At 41.3% G+C, this 19410-nt stretch overlaps 1 protein-coding gene across 1 annotated transcript in view; it reads right to left on the bottom strand.

The window, feature by feature from the left end:
- The window catches only part of ajap1 (adherens junctions associated protein 1), a gene marked incomplete at both ends in the record, with an annotated part of 58462 nt that extends 56872 nt beyond the window's left edge, over positions 1 to 1590 (bottom strand). The window contains one exon of the mRNA XM_083974737.1: positions 1562 to 1590. Within this exon, the coding sequence (XP_083830863.1) occupies positions 1562 to 1590 (29 nt within the window). The remainder of the gene's footprint in view (positions 1 to 1561) is intronic.
- Between the last annotated feature and the right edge of the window lie 17820 nt (positions 1591 to 19410).

Here is a 19410-nt window from a genome sequence, read left to right as displayed (position 1 = left end):
AGCATTTACGCCCACATGAGCAGGTTCTGTAGGTGGTCTGTTCTTTGTCTGTTCCAACAGGAACAGAATCATTTTCTGCACATGCTCACTGTCCATTAACTCTGCTTCTTTCAACACAAAGACCATTAATGCTGAATAAATTCTACCCACACTGAAGAGCAGGAATTTATCCCAGTGTTGCCATCAAATGACACCAACAAACAACACAAGCTTGTAGCTATACTGCCTGAAACATGGTGAATCCAGTTTGTCCCACATCCCACTCTGACCCTCCACCCTCCTCATCGCGTCAGCAAATGACAGGAGCTGGTATCAGAGCCTCAGACAGTCTTCTCTGTGAGGTCTGCCCAAAGTTGTACAGTGTGTGTGTGTGTCTCATGCATAATAAATGTCCGGCCGCGAATTGGGTGAGGAATTAGAGCCACCGGTGGGGATGAGATTCAGCAGGTGGCTCAAGGATCGGGACCGCGGGCAGGTTCACGGCGGGTCGTTCGTCCTTTAAACCAGGTTTAGGCCAAATGAATTAGCTCGATTTATGGGATGGCATTTGCAGAGTTTCAGACCGAGGCATCTAGATTCTAGGATTGTGTATTATCTCTCATTAAGACACATGTCTGACTTATCTTGGAGCAGTTTGGGCAGTATAGAGTCAGAGCAGAGCGAGTGGCTGTTGAAGGTGGGGGGGCATCCACGCTCTCCTGATCCCATCCTGTCCTTCACTACATACACCCACTGTACTTCCTTGATTTAGAGGGGGGGGGGGGGGCAGTCTTTAAATGAATGATCATTATCCATCAGTGCCTCATGCTCATTTTCTGTTTTTTTCATGTCGTTCCATGTGTTCATTACTTTGTTGTGCAGCTCACAGGCTTTACAAATAAAGTTATTGTAATAGTTTGTTAAATTAGTATTATTATAATTATTGTTATTTGATATGCACAAGTTATATCTTGTTTTTCATGTGCAATTTGAGCCACTAATTACCTGCATGTGCTTGTTCTGCTGACAGATCTAACCTTGAGACTGTGTTTGCGCGCGTGCGTATATACATGCGTGTTTTAGAGCGGGAGCGCGTGCGTTCGGTGTGTGTGTGTGTGTGTCTGTCTGTGTGCGTGTGTGTGTATGTGTAGCTTGCGCCGTACTGTTGGCGACCCCCAGCGTACAGGGCGCGAAACTTCCCCCCATCATTTTCCTTCCCCTCTTTAAAACATCAGAAAACATTTTCCACATACAAACCCCACCGCCTCAGTGAAATCCACACCACGACAGGAAATGGTCCGTGTATTTTAAGAAGTTTTGGTTCACCTCCATCTACACCTACATGTTTTATTCTCCTGTTTTTGTGTGCTACACCGCGATTGATGCGTGCGAATCCATCATCAATTCCTGCAGACTCTCTCACACAACTTGCAGTGGCGTAGATTAAAAAACTGGGACAACATGTTGTCGAGCAGCGGCGTCAAAAAATGTGCAACAACACGAGAGCAGTATCGACATTTCAGCGTTTGGACAAACACAGTGTAACAGCTGAAAGATGGAAGAAGACTGTCGCCTGTCTTACCTGCGCGCAACGCTCCGTTTTATCCACATTTTTCTCGACTGCTGAATCCAATTCAGTCCTCCAGGTATCCTCCCATTTAGACGGGTTTCCACCAAAGTCGACAGCAGATAAGAAAAATAATAAAGAAAAGAAAAAAGAAAGAAAGAAATAAAGAAACACTCAAGTGACGGACCTTACTCCAGCCGTCATCATTTAAGCCATATCCTTCAGCGTTGCGCACATCAAATTCCTCTGATATCGCCGTCAAATCCCGCAAAAAAGCGCCGCACCGGCGACAGTCAGGTCTCTGTGAAGTTGTCAATTGTTCTAATGACGACACAATCTTCAGTTAAAAGGAGAGAAGAGGGGGAGGGGGGCGGCGGGCGCGCGTGCAGGCGGCCAGGTGAGCGGGGAAACCAGGAGAGGTATCCTCAAACTTTGCCTTCACGCATAGCTTCTCTTTTCCCTCCACCACAGACCCCCCTCCACAGCATCACCATCACCATCACCACAACACCACCACCAACACCAACACTATCACCACTACCAACACCACCACCTCCTCCTCCTCCTCCTTCTCCTCCTCCCGGGCGGGAATGACAGGGCTGGAGAGCAGAAGCGCAGGACATGTAGTTGGCTCTCCCTGAAATGACAGCGCACCCTCTCCTTCCTACATTGTTGAAAGGCAGATGATCGTACCCTCCGATAATAATAATAATTAAAAAATATATAATGATAATAAAAAACAACAACTCGGGAGTGGAAGATGAGGATGTTCTCAAGCACGGAGGAGACAAGTCAGCGAAGGCAGGGGGTCCTCATTATCTATCACATCTCTGGAGGTGCTGAGAGAAGGAGAGGGGGTGGGGGGTGCGGATGGGGTTAGATAGAAAAGTAAAAATTAAAAAAAATTAAAAAATGAGGTGCAACTGAAAAGAGGAAGAGGGGGAAACGACGGAGGAGAATCCTGGAGGCAGAGAGTTGTTTCAGAGGAGTTGGAGAAAGAGAAAGACAGAGAGAGAGGGAGAACGAGAGAGAGAGGAGAGGAGGCTGGTCCGTCTCCTCCTGCTGCTCCTCTTCTCTCAGACTGACGAACGACCTGCCTGCTGAGCCCCTCCGCTGCCGTGACGTCACTTTAAAGCCAAATATGTCATGTGCTGGGAGGTGGTGGGGGGTCTCACGTCATGCACGCGCAGCCTACACACTCACTAGTGTCAGCTTGGATGTGACAGTGGGGGGGTTGGTGATATAGATGGGGGGGGGGGGGGCTCTGTCCGGTGCAGTTCAGAGACTCCGCTGTAGAAAACAGCTGGAATTGAGGAGACGATGTCAGATAGACGGAGTCACATCAGCTGGCGGTCAGCTGACACACCAGCTGTGTCTGAGGATGTGATAGATGATGTCATCTCTTCTTCAACCCTCCAGCTACTGAACCTGTGATGTGACCACCTGCAGTTTGCAGAACATTAGATTAGAGGAGATCATGGGTCAGGTGTTACACTTATAATTCCTCCAATCAGGAGCGAGCTAGGAGTCAACAGATTTACTTTTTACTTGTTCAGTATAGTCCTTATTGCACAGGAAGCAGCAGACAAAAACTATATACAGTAGAGGTAGCCTAGAATAAAGTAATACTTTAGAAGAATTGTATAGGTTATAGCATTATTATATAGTTATTTCATCATTTATTTTAGATTTAGATTAGATAGAATAAGCTCATCTATAATGTGTTTTTATTTTTCATACCATATCCATTTATGCATTATACAATTTTAAGAAACTTAACAAACAAGTAATAGCTTTGCTGAATTAACCATGAATTGCAGTATTAATAAGCATTTATAAAATATATATTAACACAGTTGCTAATCACAAGTACATATACAAGCAGAATTAATTTTCATCGGAATAGTTTGTTAGTCTTTATGAATGATCGTATGAACCACTGACATTTCCTCAATATCTGGTCGGTAATTGCTTGATTTATAAATGCTGAATCTATACGAAAAAACAACCAGATGATCTTATTTATCCAGAGATGAACATGTATGCTTAATAGTGTGTTGTTCTTATAAAGTAATGATTCAGAAAAGAACACAATAATTATTTTGAGATAAAATTGTATTTATTTCTTTATTTATTTTTATTTGTATTACTGGTCTTCAAACTCAAACCATGTTCACTGTCTCTGTGTAGATACTGTACCTGTACTTTCATGGTTGGCAGAGGAAGAGGATAACCCTTTATTGATCCCACACCAGGGAAATTCACTTGTTAGTATTCATTCATTCATTCATTCATGGTTGTAACTATATACACACACAAAGCCACACAGACTAATCATGTTGAATCAAATTCTATCAATATCAAGTTTTTGTCATAATCCTATGTCATAATGTCACATTTCACCCCCAGTGGCAGACACTCGTTACTAGTTTAAGTATTAAAGTATTAGCACTTAAGTACTAGTATTAAATTTTGAGCACACTGGCTTAACAGAGCTCTAAGATCAAAAATGTTACAACTGTCTCTGTCCCTGAAGTAAAAACATCTTAGAGACATTTTTATAGCAATTATTATTAGAATTGACAATGACAATGACAAAAAAATGTTGTCACAACATGCTCCACAGGAATCTGACAGAAACACTGTAAATTAACAACACAATTAGTTTTTTTGAAGCAATGGTGTTTTTAAAAGGATTTCTATCATGGTTGCTCTCAGCTAATTTAGTTGTTAAAAATCCAAGCAAAGAGTTCGTAGTATTTTAAGTATGTATAACTAACCACCAGGTGGCGCTGAAGTCAGATATGTTTTAATTTTCCACAAAGCGGCTGAAACAATACAATATCGGGTGAGTTTTTATGTGTTCGTCCCCCTGGTGGCAATGTAGTGGTAGCGCTCTATTGTAAATGCTGAGCTGAGGCATACATGCACCAAACATGTCGGGCAAACTTCAGTCAGCATCAGCTTAGACAGGAAGCTCTTATGAGAGAATAAATTGTAGACTGCATAGAAAGTGCTGGGAATAAGAAGACAGACGTACAAAGTGACGTCAAATACATGTGTTCACACCAGGAGCTGCTGACAGATCCACCATGTCTGATCACACATGACGTCACCTTTTCTTTAAGGCTCATGACGACACAGGCTTCATCTGTTGCTTCCCTTCACCTACAGTTGAATTTGGATTCACTGAACTTGTGATACATTTAGAGCAATGAATTAGGCTAGGAAAAATAAGTGGAAACACAGTATTTTCTTTTTTTTTTCAGTGAACTACATTCAGACAAGTTTCATGTTACATCCTGTCTGTCACAGAGTCACAGAAAATATGAATCCTTCATGTAAAATTTTGTGAAAATGTGTTTTGTGAACTCGCATTGACTTTTGAGTTAACATTTGCACCAAATTTGAAGAAAACCCCTCAAGGTCTTACAAAGATAATGTGTTTAGGGTCATTGTGACCTTGACCTTTGACCACCAAAGTCTGGAGTTCATCCTTGACTCCAGGTAAACATTTATGTCAAGTGTGAGGGAACACCTTTGGGGGGTTTGCAAGATATTACATTTATAACAACAGAACCACATTTTATGAGGTCATCATGTCCTTTGACCTTTGACCTTTGACCAACAACACTTAATCAGTTCATCTTCAAGTCCAAGTGAATGTTACAGTGCTTTGACACAATGTTTAGGTCGACCCAGTTGAACTCTGGTGCAGGTGGATCAGTGTGAACACAACTGTCCTACTCGGATGCACACCCAAACAGTCGCCCCGAGGCCGGCCTGAAGGGGTGGTCCCGGTGCGGCTGCAGTTGCACTATGGTGTGGTCCATTTGTTGTGTGAAAGCAGCCTTACCCTGGTCGACACCAACTGCCTGGTGTATGCTTCATGTTTTAGCTAAAAAGTCTCCCGTAGTGCACCAGTCACGCTTCATTCTCAAAATCTATTATTTGCGTCTGGACCAGAGTGAAAACAAACATGTGTGAATGCGGACCGTAAGAGCTGAAAAATGAAACAATGTATCATTTCCTCTGGTGCGCACCAGTGGTCCACACCAGTAGGTGTGAAAGCACCCTTAAATTTAAAGGGTGTTACTGAGACTGAATCAGACTGATGGACGGATGACCTGAAAACACTACGACTTCATCAGAACAAAACTAAATGTAAATACTACATTAAATAATTTCCAGTACATTATTTTGTGTCTGATAATGACTGCATATATCAAAACATAATGTTTCCCAATTTGACGTGATAAAAGTGATTTATGGTCGTTTCCATGTTTTGTCACCTTCTTTAAATCATACAGGGAGGAAGAGCAGATACAGCCCTCAGTATGGATGTGTAGTGATGTCAGAATTGAGGAAAACATCAGGATCTATCACATCAGCCTGAGCCTCAGAGTAGTGAGAAGTCCCTGAGCGGCAGGTTAACCGTGTTTCCTCCTAATATTTATCAGCTGAATGCTGAAGTGAAAGGTACTTAGCAAGCGATGTGTCTTTCTCCCATCTTTCCCCTATGACATGATTGTAGCATTAAACTGTCATCCAGGAGGCTTTTTGCACACCTGTACTACAAGATGTCAGTGGTGGGCAAAATCCCATAACATTAAAGTCAATGTGCTGATGTGACCGCACGGCCAGATCGGTGGAAATACTCCCAACGACAAGATCAGCTCTTGCGTGAGGAAAAGGGAGAGTGTGGCGGCCTTTCTTCTACACCTCGGGGTCAAAGTGTCAAACCAATGACCACATCACACCTGGTTTAGCCTCAGCCCTGGCCTTTCCTGGAAAAGAAAAGATTCAGAGCTACACTGTTTATTTCTTTGAGCTTGTTTTGATGCACAAATTGTCAAATTTTGAGTCTATGTAATGGAGTTCAGCTTCCATACCTCAACAGTTACAGTCTCTGCGTTGTGAGGAAGACAGTGTTGGAGTGACAGCTGGCAGTCGACGCTCCGATGTCACTTCACTGACTTCTTTGTTGTTTACACACACATCAGGACCTGAGGGACACAAACTCAATACAATGATTCAGTCTATATGAGAAGAAGCACAATCAAACGAAAACTGATCGCTGAGCTGTAAATCAATAAATGATCCGTCATATTATACATTTCATAAAGACACATTATCTCTAGCTAAGTGGTTAGGTTATTAGTTTGGATCTTAACACTTTATAAATCATAAATAAACAATTATAAACAACTTATCCCATCCATTTTTTCCAGATAGATAGATAGATAGATAGATAGATAGATAGATAGATAGATAGATAGATAGATAGATAGATAGATAGATAGATAGATAGATAGATAGATGGATGGATGGATGGATGGATGGATGGATGGATGGATGGATGGATGGATGGATGGATGGATGGATGGATGGATGGATGGATGGATGGATGGATGGATGGATGGATGGGCGGGCGGTCAGACGGACGGGAGCGGGTGGGAGGACGGACGGACGGGTGGGTGAATGGATGGATGGACGTTTGGATGAATAGATAACAGTCACACTCACCTGGGGGATTGTCAAGTTAGGTCCAGTCTGACTTGTTTCTTGCATGGTATCATTACCTTGGTATCCAAGGTCTAAATATTAAATAATATATCAGCAAACTATTAAACTGACACAAATAATCTATGCACAGTTGCACACATTATAACAAATAAGGAAAATAAAATACTGACAAAACCAAATTCTCTATGACAAGATTTAGCTACAGATATTAAAAACCATTTAAAGAAATATGTGGCTCCTGTGAAGCGAGTGCTCCCTCTCTCCTCAGGTGTTGTGTGTCGAGCTCTGGCTCACACTCTGCCTCAGTCAGTGCGCAGCCATGCACACGGTCCCCTCTTCTCCCAATCAGATGAACTGCAGCTGTTTACAATGAGAGTGATTGCTCTGTACATGATGAAGCAACTTTCCTCCCCCACTAATTGTTGTCATGGAGTACACTCCTGTCAAACACCATCATTACTGCATTAGAGTGTATACACACACAGTCTGATCCGAGTGGATACCTCTGTCTGAGGAAACTGTCGGTGGCTCCCCAGCAGATGGAGGCTGTCATCACCCTCCCCCCCCCCACTCTCTCATTCACACTCCCCCTCCCACTCTCACTGTTTTGCATGTCATCTTCCTGTGTTGCGTGTTTGTGTATGCACTTGTACTCACATGTGTGTATTTTGTTATTTATTTATTTGTTGTTGCTTCATGCAAGCAGCAGCATAAATGTGATGCAGCGTGAACGGGCTTATTTTGCCACAGAGACAGAGTCACAGGTTGTCATGCATGTCTAAAACTGCGGGTGGCTTCAGCTCGCATTGGACCTAAACGCAGCATACTAAACATCTGTTGTGTAAGCCATTAACACCCCGCCATGAGAGTGCGAATTAAAAGGAAGAGGGATTTGAGTATTGCTGTGTATCTGCTAAGCTGGACTGAGTCACTCTAACAGAAGTTGCAGCTACGGTTTATATGTGCAGGGTGAATTGGACGCTGCAGACGGAGGGAGGGGTTTGGGGGTGGGGTGTGTGGACAGAGAATACAGTGTCTTACATGAATCTGACTGGGCATGAGTTCAGTCATGAAGCCGTCCCTCCTGTCACTCTTTAAAAACCCATTTATCTCACTGTGTGAAACAGTTGCAGCTGTCTGAGCCTTTGTTCTGTGCTGCAATCTGAGCTACTCAAAGAGCTTTATAAATCCACCACATTATCAGTATTATCATATGGCTTTTGTCATAATGTTTCTTTATCTGATAGTTGTAATGATGATGACAGATGTTATCACACCAGCAGTGATTTATATGACTATAGAAACAGGCTTTTAGATAATACATGTCTAAAATATAAGCAGAAACATAAACATACATAAAATGTTCAAAGTTTTATGTATAATTTATAAAGTGCATATGCATTTCCGTTTTTTACAATCTGGATCTTATTTCTAGCATAAAATACGATAATTTACTCACCCAGATAACTTTGGTGTCATTACGAGTCCTTCCGACAAATTAGATCCAGCCGAGAGCCGCATATATCCATATAATGCGAGTATAGGGGGCAGCGGAATGCATTCCGACTTATCAGAACAAAATGAGCAGCTGGACAAAGTTCAGCTTTCACAGTCTTCCTCTCCGCAACCTGGACTTACTAAAGCTCTGGCTAGTTGTGCCGAAGTGGAATCATTATTATCAGAATGAGCCGTGCAGTGGTCGGAGATGATATCATCCAGGTCAGAGGTTAGTAGGTCAACCTACAGACCCCGGATGTTGATAACAGGTAACCCCGATCTCGGGGAATCATCATAACAAAATATTGGTGAAATGAACGAGTTTCACGGCAGAAAATGTGTTATTTAGAGACTGCATTCTGCTGCCCCGTATACTCGCATTGTATGGATGTACGCGGCTCTCGGCTGGATCCAATTTCGTCGGAAGGACTCGTAATGACACCAAAGTTATCTGGGTGAGTAAATTATAGTATTTTATGCTATGAATAAGGTCGAGATTGTAAAAAAAACGGAAATCCCCCTTTAACCTCTCCTCTCTGTTTTCTATAGTAGCAACAGGTTGGTGTCAGCCAATCAGAGGCGAGGTGGGCAGGCCTTGGTGACTGCTTTGCTGTGACATCACAAAGCTACAGAAGTCCTTACAGCTTGTTTTAAGGCTCAGTGCTGAATACACGTGTGCATTTCTCTGTGGACTGAGGCTTTGATACTTTCGTAATAGAACCTAGAAGTGTTTTATAATCACACTATACATGGACATCTGCCTTTATACTGTATGGAGCTTTAATTTGAACATGTTTATTTCATCACTGGGGTCAGACTGCAGTCACTAAGTCTTTAAAGCTGCCTTAGGATTTTCTCTGATGTAGGAATATTTGCTAAATGCCCCATAGGTTCACCATATGTTTATTAGTGGCCTGTCACATGTGGAAACAGAGATGCACTCAGAGTTTGTTTGCCCTGAAAACCAAAACAATAAGCAAAAAGAGGCTAAAATGAACTCAGTCAGGTGTAACTTCACTAATGGATGATGACTGTCCTCGGCAGGTAAATGGGAGCGTACCTATGTTCCTTGGGTCCTATGTTCCCCGGTCGCAATACTGTACATACTATCTGGTCTTTTTACTGTGGGACAATGGGACAATTCCACTTCTCACTCAAAGTCACAACTCAACTTCTCACTCAAAAATTATTTTTCTTTGTGTTTTTTGACCTACAGCCAGGTGGATGAGGAAAAGACAACCTTTTATTTATTTAGTCTACAGTAACTTTAATAAATTCAAACTCAATTGTATTGATATTATTAGAATCAACTTTGGGAGTACTTCTCTTTAAATCTAATATTGCCAAGTCCATGACAATATGAAAGGGGAAGAAAAACCTCAAGGAACAGTGATATACACTTGTGTATTGTCTCTCTGACTGACACAAACATAACATATATTTATCAACAAACAGTCCAAAGACATTTGTATTGATATTTAACCAAACATTTTCATAATAACCCAATAAATGAGATATTGTAATATCCAGATTATAATTACACTCACTCAGCAGAGCTCATTTTTCTCATCTGAAGCTATTAAGCTGTGGCAGTGTCATTATACTCTTGTGATGTTATCATAATGTAAACATACAGTGTTGTACAGTAATTGTGACTGAAATATAGGTGATGTTTAACCCAAAAACAATCCATGCCAGGCTATACAGTCTGCTCTGACACCACTGAGTTAAGTGAGCATACACATTACAGACCAAACATTTACTGTGACTGAGTTCATTCTTGTCCAATGATGGCACCAGGAGAGGTCTGTCCATATGCCTCCATTATGTTCTGGCAGCCCCTCAGGTTTGATTTTGCTCGATTACACAGGAGCTTTTTAGCGTGTATATGCAAAGAACCATTTAATCATCCATTAATACATGGTTTAGTTGGAAATTTAGATAATGCCACTCGGCAAAGTGCTCACGCTGTAGAGGGGGAAACCATATCCTCACAAGCTGTGTTCCTAAACAACAGCAACAGAATAGTTATAGATGGATGTAATGTGGAAAAATGGTTAAGGCATTTTAACAAAATGTGAAACAGTTGTACTGAGTCACAGAGCAGAGAAGTGGGACTTAATCTTTTTGACTCTTCACTCACAAAACAAAGCCATCCCCATGCTCCTCACCCTGCCTTGTACTGAAAGCAGTGACAGCTGTGTCTCACATACTTTTATTTGATTAATCACCAGCAGCTTGAAAACTATTGGATATTTTATAAGGAAAACAAATGTAATATATCCCACAATACCTCTTGCAACACAATATTCTGCATCCCTGTGATGGGTCTCTTGCCAAAAGTTGTGAAGCACTGACTCACAGAATTTATTCTCAGGTTTCCTACTTTCAAAGTCATTGCTAGGGAATTTCAAACTGAAATCACAGGCACAGATGAAACATATTGCAAAGGCAGCAATATATGGGCAGTTGTCAGTTTCCTCTTCATGCTACTGGTGCACAAGGTAATGCCAATCAGGACAGGCTGGCGGACATATCTCCCTCAAGCCCAAAATATTGTGCAGGGAAAGTGCAACCATGGGAGTGTCTGCATTTCTGTGAGCAACTTGTTACATCACAACAACATCATACTCAAATAGATCAGTTTACAAAACCCCTCTTTCAATCAGAGAGGCGTCATTTAGTGAACAATAATTAAAGCAGAAGTAAGTGGAATGTTTGTGTTAATATAAGTCTTAAATAGTTATATCTTCCGACAGCAATCACTTACAAAGAGTGTTTGGTCTGAAACACGGGTCTGTCAGTCACTCTGCTCTGCTGTAAGCCGAGGAGAAAACTTCTTGTAGCTATACTTCCTTGTATCCTACAACCTTTATCCAATGAGGAGAGAGAACAGCATGAAGGGCTGTGTGTGCAGCCAAGGGATGCGCGTGAATGTGGTGACGTAGGGACGAGGACCAATAGATCCATGACGAGGGCGGGGGCTGCTAACTCCATCGGCTGACAAGAAGTTAGCCAAAACGACCGGATCGCTTACTTCTGCTTTAACTATTGGCCACTGAATACAAACTGATTGAACAAATGGATGTTGGACCTTTGGGCTAGTTTTCTACAGGTGCAGGCGGCTAGCTGCTACAGTAGTCAGCATGACTGCCATGTTTAAACCCCTCTCATTCAAACACAGGACTGAGTGGCAGAGCAGCATAATAAAAATATAAAGTTGGTGTAAGTGCAGACAAATCTGTTTGAGTGTTTGTTTTCAAAGTAGCTACAAAGTGCAGCTGCCTAGATCCTATATGACCTCAATCAGCCCTGATCCACAATGCACTGTTGATGCCCATAGATTCATATGCATTCTGCATCAGGCTGCAGTCTGTACTTATTGTTCAATACTTGTAAAAACGAATGAGCCTAAAAGTTTTTTTTTGTGGGTCTATTGTGTGTTATTATGTTCCTAGTGGAGGCTGGCTGCTGTGAGTCCTTAGCAATTTGTGCTTACCACTCAATTTCTGCAAAGTGCTGATGAAAACAAATACATCAAGAAAAAAAGGGCTTGGTGCATGTAACAGATGACCTTTCTAGGTTTTCATTTAAATTGATTTACCGTGTTATTTTGTAGAATGAGGCCACTTTTCACACTTGCATTGCACCTCCACTGATAGCAGGTCTGCAGCCATCGTTTAGGCTACACGAGTCCCTAAACTGATACATTAATCATTTATGTACACTCCTGATCCTGATGCAGCTGCTTACCATGGTAACCATACAGCATGTCATGGAAATCTGACATAATCACTACTTCTCATGAGCCAAAAATGTGGAGCATGAGCCTGAGAAAACTGATGTGTTACTATGGCAACATCATTTGGATGAGCATTTCAGTAGCAGCTGGGATGAACAGTGCAACTTTCTAGGGATCTTTTTTTGTTGTTTTTTTGTTGTTTTTGTTTTATCACATGTTATTTGTAGAGAAAAGCCACGTTTCAGTCGGTGGACAGAGTCAGAGGCACCTCTCACCCTCTCTGTCCGCTCAGGTCTGTGATCTGTCAATGGTCTTGTCCTCACCATCAAGCCGTTAATGTGCGAATGCTTGGATAAATGGTTGGGGTATTTATAGAGGCAATCATATTGTCCTTTAGCTCTGCAGCTCTTGGGTATTAATGGGGAGTTTGAGCAATATGAAGTGGAGAGCTTGAACCCATGGAGGGGTCAGGGCCTGCTCTAAGCTAATGACTGAGGGAATTCAACTGAACAAAGTGGACTTGAGGGATCCGTGCGCAACACTTTTTCATCCAATGAGCCGTCTGTCTGTGGACATAAAACAGCTAATTGGTAAATAACATGAAAGCAAGCCGTCTACCTTTACTTCAAATAACAGGGGGCATTACCTCCGCTGTCTAGTGCCCATTCACTGGTCTGTAAGGAAGAATAAATGGAGTGTGCTGACAGTCCAGTCACGGAGAATACTTCATGTTAAATATTTTCCCTCTCATACTGCCTCTAAGCAGTGCCTCTTGGCTCCTATTTATTCATATATTTTCATTTATCTCCACAGTCCTGTCAGAGCACAATTCAAGAGGCAGCTCCCTCTTGGATAAAACCATCAAATCAAATATATTTAAAACTACAACTGCTTTGTCTCCTGCACACAGGGGCCACAGTATCAGCTCACTACGCTTAAGAGTTGAAAGCGGAAACCGAACCAGATCAAACAGTGAAATACAATATACACTGTCATAACAACAAGTCATCTGGCCTAAACCAAACTCGTCTTTTGAGCCAATTACCTATCCATCCTGCATATTAACCAAGACTGTGATAATTGACTTTTGGAAAATAAATAATTAATCCCTAAATGATGTGACAGTGTTCAGATCTGTTTTTTTCATCATGGTTACAACAATGAAAACGTGATAAGGATTAGAGAACGACTGTGGCCGTGATTAATAGAAATGCTTTTGACTATACGTCTTCCAACATAATAACTGCAGCCACTAGGCTCCGTCACTTTAATGTAAACTGTCAACTGTACATCCACCTACAGTATGTGCAGCCAAGATGTAGGTGAATGCTGGTTCAGCTGTCATTCAAAGAGGCCACACCCTCATTTAAAGATAGCTTTAGTCCCATTAAAGTGTAGCCTAAACAGGTGTGTTGTCATGGAGGAAATACCAAATGTGTTCTTGTACCAGGTTGTAATTATATTTATTTCTGCTGTAAAGTTGGACATTTTACAGTAACATGTGAATCTATGGGGACTAGGAGAGACACTTTAGTGGTCAGTAGAGGAACTGCATTTTCTAGTGCTTCAATGCCGGTGCCTCGTTTTTCAGCTTCAGAAGTTGCTGCTTGATGTAAACATGTCAGTTTTGAATATTTTATTTTAAAAAATTGATGTTGTCTCACACAATTGCCAGCAGTTGCTTGGCAACAGAATAGGCTACCTAAGTCCTATAATGGGCTATTTGTACCATGGGGTCGTTCAGTGTCAGGACAGTCTGTATTCCCTTTTTATATAGAGTACTAATTCATTATTCTACCAAAATGTGACTTTTCTGTGCTTAACAATAAATTAAGAAACACATCTAACAATAATGTATGTTTCTATTGGTTTGGACTGTCCATTTTAGTTGCTGCACATGCACTGACAGGGGTTTGATGGGTTTCATGCCTTTAACATATGATGCAATTTACTGTGCCTCTGGAGGAAGCCACATATATCCTTGATATTTAATCAGTTCATTACAACAACACTAGGGTAAGCTATTCTCCTTTGCTGGAGTGCTGTTTACTTGATTGCATGTCAGTTGGGGGTGTTTAAAATTATGTTCAGCGACAGACATTATTAAACCGACCAAAAATATTTAAATCCAGTTTTTCTCGTTGAACTGTGTATAATGCCATTGCCTACCGAGTAAATCAAACATAATTTCACTACCCCAGTCTCCTATATGATGTATGTTGATTACAGGGGCTCCCACAGTTATCTATTTTGAGGCTGTGCACTATGACTCTCACTCATGTGGATGTGAATGGCTTCAAGGAGATGAAATGGACTATGGCAGATCAGCGGCATCACAGGAGAACTAAGAAAGCATTTAAGAACAGATTACGTGTTCAGGCCACATAGTAAATAGAAAGACATATGTACATAAGTTTGCATTTTTAAAGACATTTACATAAGATGCAAAAGAATAATAATAATAGCACTTAAAATCTACTAATTGAACAAATACAATGTCAATTGGGGATATATACTATGTATATCCCTGCTCCTCCAACACACTGTATTGTGATACAGTGTGTTGTCTACTGAACTAATACTAACTCAATGGTTCTCAAAGTGGGGTCCGGGGACCCCAAGGGGTCCTTGAGAGGGTGCAAGGGGGTCCCCCAACTTTTTATACATTTTTTCTAGACATGTTTAAACTTTCTGTTTGAGATATTGTTACCACTTTTTTCCCAGAAATTTCATTAAAATGTTTCCAAAGATTCACGCCAATGGCCCTAATTTGAATGTACATTTACTAAGAAAGTAATTTTATTCAGTCCCAGAACAAATATTTGTGTATTTCTGGTGTTTGTTTTGAAATTTTGTCCAATGGGGGTTCGCGATCTAATTTGTGTCAGTGTAGAGGTCTTTGATGTGAAAAAGTTTGAGAACCACTGGTCTTACTAATAGCTAATAGACTCCAGCAATGTTTGTTTTGAGGCTGTTTAATGCCGGTGGGTGATGTCTGGATTCAGTGGACGCAGCAGGTTGAGTCGGGTCACTGGCTCTTTACTTGCTGGTCCTACATGGCAAGGCAATTTTTTATCCTACATAGTTTTTAATAGTTAGTTGACTCAGGAAATTCCACGTGCTGTGAGTCTGATGTGACAAACAAGAACAAGTTGAACACAATATCAGCTCCGTCCAAGCGGGAGACTGTTCCCTGCATCTACTGAGGAGCTAATGAGCAGAGGAGAAACAGCTGTGCAGGGAGTTGGCTGATGACAGGTGCAGTCAGGTGAATCTGTAGTGGACAGGTGTGGTACAGCAGCGTCTGGGAAACAAAAGACAAAGACAGCGGATGTGAGAAGATCCAGACTTCATCAAAAGTTGATGATCAGAAGTGACATTCTGTTTACCGCTCATGAGAAGAACTGCTCTGCCTCCGAAGGCAGATGGGATGTTTCTTTGTGCCTCTGGTGGAGCTTTAAGCAAAAAGAACAAACAAAAGCTTGTGAGATATAATTATATTTTGATTATATCAATATTTAATTTCACAGGTATTTTCTATGGTGGCCCTGAGGGCTCAACACACGCAGCTTAAGAAAAGACATGCAAATGCGCTACAAAAAATTAGAAAACATCTTCATGAATTTGACATCACATGCTCTGGAAAAACTCACAACACAACAGAAGTGTTTCTGGGGACACAAAAAAGTGACGGACTCAGTTTAAGACTATGCTAAAATAATAGTACATATTGGCAATAATATCTGAATCATGTAATATTGCCGTTATAATGTACAATAATAGCACTTTTCAAAACATTACAGTTCTTTAAAAGGCAGCAGAAAAACAAAATTCACAGAGAAAACAAATAACATTAAAGCAAGAGATCGATAAAAGACAGTTTAAACTCAAATAATATCATGAAAGGCTCTTCAGTGTTTTAAGAAGGGATTTAAAACAGACAACTGACTAACCTGATCTCATCGGGCAGGTTGTTCCAGATCCTCAAGGCCCTGACAGCAAACGCCCTCTCTCCTTTAGTGTTCAGCCAGGCCTGTAACAGACAGGAGACCTCTGCCCGAGGATGTCATGGTATGGGCTGGCACATGGTGTTAAAAGTCTTAGATGTAGCAGGGGGCAAGGCCATGAAATGCTTTAAACATAATTAGTAAATTAGTTCTATAACATATGGGAGCCAGTGTAAAGATGCTAAAATAATATGATCCTGTCTCTTCGTTCTGGTTAAATGCCTGGCAGCTGAATTATGAACAGTCTGGAGCCGATTTATAGACTTTGGCAGGTAAAAAAGACTTGCAGCAATTCAGGGGTGATTAGATAAAAGCATGTAAAAGGGTCTCAGCATTTAAAAAAAAACGGTTTTTATTTTTGCTATGTTTCTAATATGATAAAAACACGATTGTACCAGCTTTATGGTGTGCTGCTGAAAGTTTAGATAACCACGTATTATTTGTCATGTGCTGGGACTCAATGACTTCTGGGGAAAATCGTTTGTCATCCAATTTTTTAAATCAACAAGGCAGTCATCGAGTAAACTCAATGTTCCAGGATCAGTGGCTTTGACAGGCAGGTACAACCAGGGGTGGTGCTAGCCATTAAGCTCTAGTTGAGCACAACTCAGTCTGAACTGACTTTGGTTATTCTTTAAAGGGATAGTTCAACATTGTGGCAAAGTGGCCCATTGCCATAATCCTTATAGTCTTAAGTGTAGGTTTGTTACCTTTAATTGTCAGTGTGAGCTATTTTTAGAACGGCCAAGGCAAGTTGCGAGCTGCTCAGAGCTACGTAACGGAGGTTCATGGGATTTCTTGGTTTCCCTCATCAAACTCATCAAATACACAATCCAACAACTCCAAAACGCTCTCGTGGACAAGTTGTGACCTGCACATTCACCACGCTATGAGATAATAACATAACGTTACGAGACAGAGTTGTTTTCGAGGTAAATTCATGTAAAACCGCTGATGCGTGTAATCGAGGGCAGTTTTTTGGCAAGAAGTCTCTGTATTTGTCTCAAAAACAACTTGGTCTCGTAACGTTCCGTTATTATCTCATAGCGTGGTGAATCTGCAGGTCACAACTTGTCCATGAGAGTGTTTTGGAGTTGTTGGATTGTGTATTTGATGAGTTTGATGAGGGAAACCAAGAAATCCCATTAGTCTCTGTAGCGTAGCTCTGAGCGGCTTGGCGGCGCCGTTCTAAAAGTAGCACCGACAATAACGAACCTGCTCCTAAAACTACGGTATAGGGATTATGGCAATGGTCCAATTTGCCAAAATGTTGAACTATCCCTTTAAGCATTAAAGTGTACTTCCTTTATGAAATTGTATCCTGGGGCACACAGCTCATCTATACTGGGGCTCATACACCTGAAAAAGGGATCTGGTGATGCCCCCATGGGTACAACTGCGTGTCATCGTCATAAAAATGAAAAGAAACACCATGTTTTTCAATAATCTGACCAAGAAGGAGCATATATAGCGAAAACATAATTGGTCCTAAAACTGACCCCTGAGGCACACCATACACACCAAAAGACAATGAGACAGTGATGGGCAAAGCAGTTCTTTAGAGGGTACTGAATCACTAGAATCAGTACATTAAAAAGATTTGTTCACAAGTCACCAAATTATTCTGTCCTTGGCAGGAGCCCAGACTGCATAGTGCATAGTCTGACTCCCTGAACTGATACACAGCCGAACAATTCATGATCATCGCTGAGCCCTGAGGCACATTTATTGTGTAGTAGGTTTCAGAGGTGGGTAGTAACGCGCTACATTTACTCCGTTACATGAGTAACTTTTTGGATAAATTGTACTTCTAAGAGTAGTTTCAATGCAGCCCACTCTTTACTTTTACTTGAGTATATTTCTTCAGAAGAAGCGGTACTTTTACTCCGTTACATTGAGCTACATTCCGGTCGCTACTCGCTACTTTTTCTTATCGATCTAATGTGCACATTATTTGTTTATGTTTTAATGGAGATACGTCCGAGCCTCTGTCACATGACTGCGTTTCACGAATCAGATGTAGCCACTCGCGACGTTTGCCTCCGTTTCACCAATCAGACAGAGCCAGGCAGTCACATGACCGCACACAAAATCTCCGCGGTAAACAGGACGGCCACTCCGCCTCAAATTTGAGAAACTGCGGCTACTAAATGATTAGGATGACGTCAACCCTGGTATGTCGTGGATAATGTCCGTGAAGGCAAAGATATTCAATATAAACTGTCTTTGGTGAAGGTTCTCAGTCATTCAGGTCATCTTAGGGTGTATTCACACCTGCAGTGTCAGTGCGCACTAAATCTGGTGCGCACTAAATTTGGTCCAGTTTGGGTCAGTGTGAAAGCAAATCGCACTCTAATGCGCACCAAAACTAGTGCGGCCTGAGGAGGTGGCCTCTTCACCTTGCCACATAATGCTAAATAGATATGTCAAGTGAAGAAATGTAATGCCAGAGGATATTAAGTATGGAGGTGATGAGCCCAAAATGACATTAAACCTTTCTGTTTCCAATGTGTTTTATTGTTGAGCTAATTAACAGTAATAACATGTTCATAGCATCATGTCCTCAGTCTTTGAGGCCTTGAGTCAAACAAAAATCCTACAATGATACATTGATTAGGAAGGTGCTTTTCTTACATGACTTTAATCTGACATCATTGTTGTAGTACATTACTGTAGACCTATAATGTAAAAATCTGCCCACAGTCCAATTTACTCCTATTATAGGCTGAATGGCACTCAGCAGAGCATGTATTTCCACCAAGGCAAACAATCCTACATGTCTGTCTCGCTACTATAATGGAAAAATAAGTGGGGAAAAAGAAAGTAGTCATACAAGACGTAAAAGACTTATAAAATATATAATGTAGTACATTATGTATAGTCGACATGAAAGGCAACGTACTTCCTGAGAAATTTCTGAAAATGTTAAAATATGTCCTCAATCACAATGTGAAAAAAGGTTGAAAAAAGGGACAACTTTCACCAAGCACCAAACTTTTGATAAAACATCTATTAAAGGGATATTCTGGCGTAAATTTAATCCATGGGCTAACACACCGTGACACCAAGTTAGACCCTGCCTCGAGAGATGA

The sequence above is a fragment of the Trachurus trachurus genome (assembly GCF_905171665.1).
Source record: "Trachurus trachurus genome assembly, chromosome: 7".
Classification (NCBI taxonomy): domain Eukaryota; kingdom Metazoa; phylum Chordata; class Actinopteri; order Carangiformes; family Carangidae; genus Trachurus; species Trachurus trachurus.
Note: the sequence above shows the minus strand (reverse complement) of the source record. Positions and strands in the feature narration are given on the sequence as shown.